Raw genomic sequence first — 11,370 nt, forward strand, 5'->3', positions numbered from 1 at the left:
ACTTAACGAAAACAGCTTTCAATGGTCTTTTGTTCTTTGAAGGTACATAATCAACTTTTACACTTTTGTAACAATATATTCAACCAATTAATAATTAAAGATAATTTGAATGTTAAAGTAAACATCATTTGTCTATAAATGATGACCTTAAAATCGCGTTGCTACACTGGAAATCACCCCACACAGATTCACGTAGAGATGTCGATGTTTGCTGTTGTCCAGATTGCAGTAATACTGTGCGTTTCTCAGGAAATCTACGGCGTGAGTATAATTATAGTGTTTGTATACCAACTTCACAGAAGCACAGTCACATTAAGTCGATCGTCGATCGTTGTGTTATAAGTCTGTGTAAATAGGTTGTTTTCAAATTTAAACAGTAAGCCTTACAAGTATTCGTGTTGAGTCTTATTTTACATGTTGTACTTATTAAATTTGATAAACGAAGTATTAACACTTTACATTGAATTGAAACTCGTGATTGTTTACCCTTTCAATGTGAATATCTTAAGAACTACAAGTGAGATGACAAAAAGGAATACCGCTTCTGAAATTAAGAGCAAAGTAACCCTAGAATTCATGATCATTTGATGAGGACACTATAGATTTCAAAAAGAATTTTCCATTTAAAACAATGGAATGCCAGAGTATTTGACGATTTGACTAAAGTTGGACGAAAACTGTCTACAAATGGAGTACATACATGAATGTATGAAATATACAAAACTTTCAGGAACAGAATTGACCATTTCGAATATATAATTATATTGCATATTTTGCATAAAATGCGTGACAAGAAGCAAGTACGCCGTGATGATGCATCGGTGTGGACTATTGATGATCCGACGCAACTGTTAGTACTTGGCGGTGCTGAAAGTGAGTTTCATTCGTTAAGTATTCGATTCTCAATGTAGCTTTACCTTAATTTAACCGTACTCTATAAAACTGCATACTTCGGCAGTAGATCCAAAATAAGAGACCAGTCTGTGTAGGCGATCTGTTCATCCTTTCACAAAGGGTAGGGATGATAAGAAACCCTCCCGGTGATGTATTTTAGCCTTGTGTACCGTAGTTGAGTACAACGACGTGCATCTCCAAGGTACGCTGTGCTTTAAACTTTCTAGATGTTCGTTATGTTTTCACAAACCACAAAAGAACCATTCTACCCTCGTTTCAAATGATTTGTTAGTTCCGTATTTTATGCTCGAAACTTAGTGGAATAAAGAAGTTTCAATAATGTCTGGTCTTTCGTGTTCTTTAAGTTTAAAAAGTATTCCTTTTGTTATTTTGTATCAGCGACCATTTACAAGCCATATGTTGTAGTCTATGGGAAGGGGGGTTGCGTGGGAAGTCCAGAAAGCAGTTTTCTCCTAAATGTTAAACTTTACTTTCTCCTAACTTAGATATCATGTGAATGCTTGTTATTTCATTAAACTTTAAGTCAACAAGTTTATCGGTATTGTGGTGTAGTCCAGTGAAAATGTGGCAGTTACATATTATATTTCAATTTTTTGTTGTCTTTCATTACCAATCCCCTGATTCATCATCACTGCAAAAATTCCAGAATGTCCAACGGGAGATGGTGTGTCGTGTGGTGAGGGTCTCGATAAATGCTACGTTGATCCACACGATGTGTGCGATGACCCGTCTGTATGTGACGTTGAACAGCTATGTGCAGATTTTCCAGCGGAATTGAGTCCTTTATGTGATGGGCTGGAGGAAATTTTCAAAACTGCCATGTGTCTCGCTGCTGACATATTTGACTGGGTGTCAAAGAATAGTAAGTATTACATGTATGTATGTATGTATGTATGTATGTATGTATGTATGTATGTACGTACGTACGTACGTACGTACGTACGTATGTATGTATGTATGTTGTATGTGTGTATGTATGTATGTATGTATGTATGTATGTATGTATGTATGTATGTATGTGTGTTGTATGTGTGTATGTATGTATGTATGTATGTATGTATGTATGTATGTATGTATGTATGTATGTATGTATGTGTGTATGTATGTATGTATGTATGTATGTATGTATGTATGTATGTATGTGTGTGTGTGTGTGTGTGTGTGTGTGTGTGTGTGTGTGTGTGTGTGTGTGCGACCTTGGAGTAAAGAAAATGTTTATAAAAACATTTTATACGTCACCTGTCACCAATCTCGCATTGTGATTGGTCGAGAGCCTGCAGATATGCACAGATATACAGGCGTATTTTTCACCAACAGTCGTATTTTTGCTTGTTGTATCACGTGATCACTGCACGTTCCCTTGTCAACAAACTTAGCAGACAACTAGAAATCCGGCTATAACCAATATTTCCAATGCCAAATTTGTTGTCAACCGAATAGAATATCACCGTTGTATACATTGTAACAAGTCTTTGAACTGTACTTTTCATGTCACAGGGAAATAGTCAAAAAATTCCAAACAGAACGGCGAAAGTCCAGTGACGCCGGTGAACTCGCGGTCGTCACGCGATCGTAAACATGAATTCCTAAATTCATGAAGGATATCAAAATTACCGCCACTTTTTTTTGTATTTCTGCGCTAGGCGAAAGAATTCATCAACTGTGTTCATATTAGCGTTCTTGTGTTGTCATAATATGTCCCGATTGTAAAATCAACCAATAGTTAATTGTCATATATAGTTAACTTATTTCTGAGTCTAATCACCAATTTCTGTGTCGCTATATACATGTAGAGGTTATGCCTAAGTTTGGAGAAGAAAGCCTGGAGCGCGACATGAGTATGTTTGCAACACTATGGTCGATGGGCATGACGTGTAAGTGAATATACTGAACATGATTTTAGCTAGAGGTTGCATTTCGGATTTTCACTAATTTTCATAGATTTCACTGATTTTCACTAATTTTGATGGATGAAAAATTATTCATTATTTTGGTTACTTATTAAAATTAACAACTTTACTACACTTTTCTTTTAAACAACAACAACAACAACAACAACAACAACAACAACAACAACAACAACACGGACCAAATCCGTGTTTGCAACTTAGTAAATACAGGCAATGATTTGTAAACAAATAGTCACTTGTAATCACAAGTAAACATATAACCAAGCTATATATTCATGTATGGTGACGTTTTAATCTATGGGGAAGCAACAGATGTAAGATAATGAACAGACCTGACGTTATGTAGTCATATTTCAGGGTCTGTGTCGTTACTGCAAGTTTTCTTGTTGTTTAATATTCAATGAAAGAGTATTTGATGTTTTGATGACATATCTATTATTTTTCTAGTTTGTGACGACGGTAAAATGCAGTGCTTTGGTGGGAGCTCGAGATGCATGGCTTATGCTGAGATGTCCGATGATGACGACTGCGGTGGTCTAAAGGGAATGCTTGAAGAAGTCAAATTGCTGCTTGCTTCGACTTTCGGTAAGTGCAAGGAAACCTCATTTTTCATTCTTTCAGTCTTAGTGATTGAATGTACGCCAGTCTTTCCTTGATTTGCCACTTACGTAATAGCCTGATTACTCCACCATTGTGTTACTCTGATAGTTCTCGTATCCACACTTTTAGTGCTGATTAAAGTCGTTATTACACTTTGAAAATATTTTCCTAATAAACTATAAGTCGAAGTGGGGAGTGATTACGAACGTCAGAGTATGACTATATTAAATCAAGTCATTGTGAACAAATTAACACATGAATGCATGAACATAGGAGTTTAAGTTAGGATGGCCTTACTTAATGTTTCTCAATACCCGACCGACCCTATATCTCTTCAAGCCCGTGAAATGATAAAGAAATTGACGCCCTCTATGGCAGGCTTTGAAAAAATCCACAAGGTCAGCACGTACTGCATGTTCACGGCTTTTGATTACGTCAATGATGGAAACTTAATGTATAGGGCCGGAAAGGATAGTGTGACATTTTCTCTGTAGAAGTAGATTCCAAAGAAACAAAAAACAAAAACAACAACAACAACAACAACAACAACAACAGCAGTTTCTTAATTCAATGATTATTGTTGCTGATTGAAGTGAATATCCTTATTACATTTGTACATCTTTGACGTTACCACACAACACTCCCTAATACCTAGTTGATATACAGTTGATTAGATTGAAATCAAGAACTGTTGCATGATAAATTACATTCATTTAACCAAGGCACTGTTATGATATGTATATATATATATATATATATATATATATATATATATATATATATATATATATATATATATATATATATATATATATATATATATATATATATATATGCATAATGTTCAACATGGAACAACAGTGGTTTTAGTTTGTGTCAATATTAATTTGCTGATAACTTGATTTCCGTAGTCGAAATAGGATATGCCATTTGCTGGTCTATTTAATCCACAGAATACCTCGAAGAAGAAGGCGTGTACCCTCGTCGATCTGTAGACAAGACCCGTCGAAGCTTTATTCCAATGCGAAATATCTTCAACCCAAGTTCAGCAATAAAGTCTTATGTAGCGAAATAGTCGCCATCGGCATGCAATGTCTCACAAATAGAGTCTTTATGAAAGCGTTGGTGAAGAGAATGTGATTAATTATTATATAGCGTCTTCCTGCTTATATCTTGCTCCTTTAATTTCTATAAACATTTCATTTTGAAATTAAGAATTTCGTTGTCATGATTGAATATACATCATTGTAACGATTTCGACTTTACCTTAGAGTAGACTTCTTTGTTGTTTTCTAAGATTCTCTTTCTGAATAAATCAACATGCAAAAAAATGATTTTGGCTCGATTTTCACATTGATCGTTATCTTTGTAGCTCTCCCTTAGAATTATTTTATCATATTTTTATATTTCTGATGTACTGCTCTGTGATACTGGGAACACATGACGTTATAAAGAAGATATGCATTAAGGAACGAGCAGTTTAACAGCATGGGGGGGGGGGCTGCGTTGTAAACATCGGGCAATTTTTTTTCCTTGCTCTGTCGAGATACATAGTTAGCTGGTCGTACCTCTTGGCGCTCATATTCAATTGGAGAATACGAGGGCTGGGAGGTACGACCAGCAATGTGTCTAAACAGAGCAGTAAACAGGCTACCCTCTAAATGGTCTCAAATAATTAAAGGTACTTAAATAAGCGCTTTTCTTGTTAACCTTGATGGGGTGGGGGTAGCATCTCCATTACGGCTGATGTAGAGGAGGGTGTGTGAAGTGGTGTACCCTCAAATAGGGAAAACAATTTTGGAAAAATATCAAACCTTGCACATGTTTAGAGTCATAGAATAGTATTAATATATATTTTGTATCTACAAGTTCGTGAATTTCACTTGATTTGACTGTGACCAATACACAGTATACAACGGCAAATGGAGGATCGTATATTGTTGTTATCATATTACGATTCACATATAATTAGCCAGAGGCAATCCAAAACAGCAAGGGAAGACTGCAAAATGTCATGCATAAAACTTCCGGAAGTGTAACGAGCCTTCGCTGTTGCATGTTTTGTTTACAGATCCCTATAGTAGCGTCTCAACAATCAACTTCTGTTCGATAAAATCGAATGGTTTGGTTTGTGTTTGCACAAATTCGCCAATACACACGTTCGTTAACATAAATCGCATGGCTAACAACACAGCCATTTACCTCATAGAGACCATGTGAAGGTATTTGCTTCGCGTCACCAAACGTCAGCTTCTATTGTTAGAATAGTTGTTAGTCTATATATAATAGGAATCCCTGTCACGATGTAGACATTCTCCAATCTGCACATACATACGGTAACTCATTTTTTGAGTTCAGTTTCTGAATGTTCTGGTTCAAACATGTAAGGTTCCAAACCAGCGTCGCTAGTCACCACTGCACTTCATTGCTTGACAATGCAAAGTTCAAGGTTAGGATTGTATGAGGTCACAAATTCTCTAAATGAACATCAGAGGACAGGTCAAAATGGGCGATGTACATGAACTTGAAAAATCGGTCATCAAAACTATGTAATATTTAAAGCCCTATCACTTCGCTCAAGAATATTGCCTATTGTTCAGGATTGGGATGCGAGCATTGTTTTTGGCTATCTCCAGCAAGTATCATTTACTCATATCTCTACACACCATTACATTCTCCCATTCCTATGTCTCCCACTCTTTACAAAATTCTCTCCCCCCACCCCTCCATCCTTACTCAGATCACGAGAGAAGGAGTGTCTGGGGAGCCATCTAAAGTCACTCAGGTACGGGAATAGGTTAAGCTTATGGACTATAAGTACACTTCATTCACCACTACTTGAAATTGCTACTCTCAACATGAGTTTTGCAATCTTTAAGGAGGGCACAGTCAGACAAGACCTGCGCATGGCAGGTTACCATAAAGGTAAGGGTTTTTTTTTGTAGTCACCCCCTGTCCAAGGCCGGGTACAAACAAATGTACAGTAAACATTCTATCATACCGTATCTGGTGATCAATCTCGAACTGGGCGACACGTGGTGGATGAACAGTTTCTCAATGGTGGCATTAGCACGAACAATTCAAGTTATCAGACCTGAATTCCTTAGTACGGTCGGCGGCTACTTTATTTTTCTGTTTCAACAAATCATGAACTCTTTTTGACGGATGTTCGTCGAAATTTCTCCAAATAATAGAGCAGTTTTTACAAAATGCTGTGACTTGCATTAAGTTTTTTTTTGTCCCAACAACGTTTTTTTTTGTTCTTTTGTTAAGCACATTTACTCGCCAACCATTGCCAACTTTATAATTCTTTTGAGTATTTGACTGGCCTCTTTTTTTTTCTATTAAACCCATTGACTTGCGATATATATTTTGTTGTTGTTGTTGTTGTTGTTGTTGGACGCCTTCGCTCACGTCAAGTAGCTATCGTCAACCATAGAGGGTGTAGCGCCAACATTGTATTTTTAATGCATTCAATTTTATGATATATAATTTCTTTTTTGTTAAACGCCTTGATTTGCATTTGTTTGTTTTTGTTGTTTTGTTTGTTTTGTTTTTTTGACAACTTTACTCGCATTATTAAGTATCCACTGCCAACTTGATTTTTTTACAATTCTATTTTATACAACATTGTCACTTCCGGCATATTTCCATTGCTGAGAAATTTGTCCCTCGTGAAACGCCTTAACTGACGTTTTTCTTATGTTTTATCCCTCACAAGGACCTTGACTCACGTGGTCGTTTTGATTATAGACCGCAGATGGTCTGAGCCCTCATATCACAAATGATTTACTGGTGCCTGCTCTACCCACTCGGCCATCGCCACCTCTTTCTCATGACAAGAAAGAAATAACAATAGCCAAGTAAGCAAAAGGAGCACCTGGTACAATCAGACGCACCAGCCGGTGTGGGCCAAACTCGACACGGCCTCAAACGATGTTGTAGACTTCTGAAATGTAAAAGAACGTTGGACTAAATTTCGTATAATCGACATGAAGTGCCGTTCGCTTGGGTTGGGTCGCGCACTTTTGTCGATGGAGTCAAAGGTGGCGTGGCTTGTGGTCGAAGTTTCTCTCGTTTTCTTCTTTGGTGATGACGAATAAACTGACATATGTGTGATGCTTTGGTGTAGGAGTGGCTGACTGGACGCACGTCGTCCGTCTGCGCTGTAAGAATGGTGTTTTACCCCTGTATACAGTGAGCGTTTAATAGTGGTGATTGCAGGTCTTCATGGTCGCGTGAAGTTGAAGCCATCCCGAGCTCACTGTTGCAAGCACATTTTACTGTGTGGGGAATAACAACGTGTCTTCGAGGGACCTACTTACCTTTGTGAAGTTCATGAATAATTAAGAGTTAACACCTGGCGGAATATTATCGCTATGTGATTGGGCTTTGAATAAAAATACAAGTCCAACTGTTCTTCGGGTGAACTTCTGCATCAACACTAAGGGTATGACTAAGCAAGCAAGTAAACTTACAGAAAAAGCCGGCCGAACTTGGTAATTTGAAAAAAACCAGACCGAACTTGGTAATTTTGTGGTAAACTCATTGCAATTTTCTGTCAAGAAAGAATGGTCATCTCTATGTTTTCTTTTTGCATTACAAGAAAGATGTGAACGAACCTCTTTCTCTTTAACATGTGTCCATCCAGGGTGTTATTTTAAAAATAAGAACATTTAAGAGGACATTTAGGTATAAAATATCACCCATACATATAAGCTAACGCCATGGGATAACTGGTTATATATGGTCTTCAATACTAGAATTTTACTCTCAGTACACGTTTTACGTGGCTGTTGTCCACATCTTAATCATATACATATACATGTACATACATATGTACAAACAAACAAACAGAAAGATATATTAAACCAGACACACATTCCCTCTCCTATTGGCTGCCTCATAATTAAAAAATATATGGTAAGTAAATGAAGTGTATATGGTGTTGCCGCAAAGCAACAAACAAGTTTGCAAAAGTACATGGTAAACAACTGCCTCTGAGGCTTAATTTTGTTCAGAGGGTCAATTTTACTATATTGTGATATTATCTGCCTCTGTGTCTCCATTATTACACATACAAAAGATTTAAAATCCTCCCCCCTGTGAGCTTCAAAATTGTTTGAACTCCCTTTCAACCCCCAATTCTACCTCGCCATTCCGTAGGTACTACGGATCACGTGAGATAGCGCTTAATGTACCCACAACTCAATACGTTAGTATTACCGCATGTCCAAACGCTACAATTGTTTAGGCTTTGTTACAAAATCTGTAAGTTTGCGGGATCTGCCCGACATACACAAAACAGAACTTTACAGGGTGTATCCCATTTCCCTCGAGGCATTTATTCCCCCTGTAAATTCTGACCGCAGCATTGTGGATATGGGAGATCTAAAAAATAACTGTACCTGGTTTGAAAGAAAAATATGTCATGAATAGCAATTAATCCACGTAACTTATTTATTACGGTGCTGTCTAGTGTCATCAATTGAAAGACAATATACCAACAAATATGTTTCCATACTGACTATAATGAGCACTATGATCCTATATAGGAATCGAGGGAAGTCAAACTACATTTGTAATTGAACTACACCTGCATGGCGACGTCGACGTACTCAAAACACAGCTTGTTAAAACTAGGGATGTGGTTTGTGGTACAACGTTGTGTATACCAACCTTATCTGAGTATATTAAACCGTAGAAAAGTTATAAAATATCATGATCAACATTCAAATGATAACACCACAGCGACCAACCTCATTCCTAACTATCGTGATAACAGAGTTTATCTCGGCACAACCAAGGCACCACTATCAGTCACGTGATATAGTCCTACTACCATATTGCACAACAACCGTTTTAATGTATGTCAATCATAGTTTACTGAAAGCTAATAACTGTCCGCTGTAATTTCCCCCCAAAAGTAGACTATATGATTTGTTGTAATTTGTAAATTGTAGACAAACTGACTTTCGATTATCTATGAATTGTGTTTTGTGTAATTTTGATCTGAAGACCAATTTCCAGCCCAATCTCTTTTAGGCATTTATTCCTCATCAGTCACTTAATTCAATTTCCGTGCACGTGTATTGATAACATTTATTGTAGCGTGGACAAGTGACTGGATGTTGAATTCCTAACAAGAAAAGACCCACTGCATTTGAATTTTCATCGGACAACAAGAGTTTTGAACGAGCATTCTTAGAGTTAGACCTCTTTGTCCACTGACAAGTGTCCCAAATCCCCTGAATTGTGAATATTAAACGCGTCTGTTCCAAGGGGAAGACATGGTATACATACTGACCCAGGACAAACAGTATGGTGTATACGTACATATACCTTAATATTTTTCCACAATTGTCGTTACAAAAGCCTTACGCTAATAAACATGAAAATTAAACACACTCGGAAATCTGTCCATGGCCACAATGACAAAATATAGCAGGAAATTAAAACGTCTCATGAGTTGTGTGATGCGAGGCCAAATAATAAACTAGGGTGACGACAATTACTAGTAATTTCAAATTATTTCTTTATATGGACACTCTACAATTGTTTTCCACACACTTGATGTATAGTAATCAACAAACAACTCGCCATAACATGGCACGATATGTGATTATCCTCAGTGTCTTTATGGCTTGTTTTTTCTTTAAGATTGACGGTGTAAGTATGAAAAATTGACGTCACCGACCAACTCCGGTTAGGATGCTATTAGTACTCTTTACTGACAGTTTTTGTTATTAAGGGAAAGTATGATTTCAGAGACTGATTTTGTCTTGATTTATAGAAGAAACAGGGATTGGTCATCTATCAGTTAAAGTTGTCGAGTCGTTGAAGGGTTATGGATTATTCAATTTATTATTAACGGTAATGCTTGGTTTTTCATTAAACAGTGGCCGAGGCAGATTTCTAACGATCAACAGGGCGAATCAGTGGCATGGGAAATCTCTGTTGATGATATTACAGGGCCTGAAGGTAAGTTTATGTAAAATAACTATAGTGCATTCACTTGACTTTTGTTATCATTAGCCTATTTGACATACGCCTTGGTAGTTTACGCTGTCAGCATTATATTCTGAAGATTTGATAAACATGCCTATTTAAAATCGAAAGCACATTATTTTGTTACTAGATTGCAAGACGGGAAGAGGATATGACTGTCAATACTGGGGTGACGACTGCTATGATTCGGCTCGACAATTCTGTGAAGACCCTACCGTGTGTGGTCTTGATAACATGTGCCAAACTGTGTTGAGCTATTTGGATATTGATGAGTGCAATAACATTCGTAATAGCACACGGGAGTCTGCGTGTCAAATGGCAGATTTCTTGGACTGGGTAAAACAATACGGTAAGGCTTAAATCCCGAAATGTATCACTGTGGATTGAATACATACATTATCAGACCTAATACTCATTTACATACTTGACAAATATGGATGGATGGATGGATGGATAAGAGGGCAGGCACACAGTTAGGTAGGTAGGTAGGTAGGTAGGTAGTTAGGTAGGTAGGTAAATAGATAGATAGATAGATAGATAGATAGATAGATAGATAGATAGATAGATAGTTTGATAGATAAGTGTGTGCGTGTGGTGCGCGCGAGCGTGCGTGAGACGGTGCGTGCCTGTGTGTGTGTGTGTGTGTGTGTGTGTGTGTGTGTGTGTGTGTGTGTGTGTGTGTGTAATTAGGGACCGGGCATTTTTAACTGAATGGGTGCGGTGACGGTGTTTTGGTGGGTGGGTGGGTCATTTTGAAAAATACCACTTGAAATGGGGGGGGGGGTCATTTGGAAAACACCACTTAAGGGGGGGGGGGGTCACGTTGGAAAAAAGACAAAATAAGAGTCATTTTCGTACTGTGAAATAGCTTCTGACAAACTTTAATTTGTGGATTTTTTCTACGGTGGGAGGGGGCATTCCCTACAGTACCCTCCCA

At 37.5% G+C, this 11,370-nt stretch overlaps 2 protein-coding genes across 3 annotated transcripts in view; both read left to right on the forward strand.

The window, feature by feature from the left end:
* Positions 1–172: 172 nt before the first annotated feature.
* On the forward strand, positions 173–4,745 carry LOC144453473 (uncharacterized). 2 transcript variants are annotated; one of them, XM_078144782.1, is made up of 6 exons: positions 173–261; positions 798–873; positions 1,562–1,777; positions 2,709–2,789; positions 3,273–3,410; positions 4,379–4,744. In XM_078144782.1, exons 1-6 carry the CDS (start codon positions 199–201, stop codon positions 4,498–4,500), a joined length of 696 nt encoding a protein of 231 aa, XP_078000908.1. In that variant the 5' UTR covers positions 173–198; the 3' UTR covers positions 4,501–4,744. The 2 variants fall into 2 exon arrangements, with proteins under 2 accessions (XP_078000908.1, XP_078000907.1); XM_078144781.1 differs by having other exon boundaries at positions 178–261; positions 795–873; positions 4,379–4,745.
* A 5,260-nt stretch (positions 4,746–10,005) lies between these two features.
* LOC144453690 (uncharacterized) overlaps positions 10,006–11,370 on the forward strand; it is an 8,062-nt gene continuing 6,697 nt past the window's right edge. The window contains exons 1-3 of the mRNA XM_078145022.1: positions 10,006–10,094; positions 10,325–10,406; positions 10,564–10,782. Coding sequence (XP_078001148.1) covers positions 10,032–10,094; positions 10,325–10,406; positions 10,564–10,782 — 364 coding nt within the window. The 5' untranslated portion in view covers positions 10,006–10,031. The remainder of the gene's footprint in view (positions 10,095–10,324; positions 10,407–10,563; positions 10,783–11,370) is intronic.

Source organism: Glandiceps talaboti, chromosome 2, assembly GCF_964340395.1.
Source record: "Glandiceps talaboti chromosome 2, keGlaTala1.1, whole genome shotgun sequence".
Taxonomy (NCBI): Eukaryota; Metazoa; Hemichordata; class Enteropneusta; family Spengelidae; genus Glandiceps; species Glandiceps talaboti.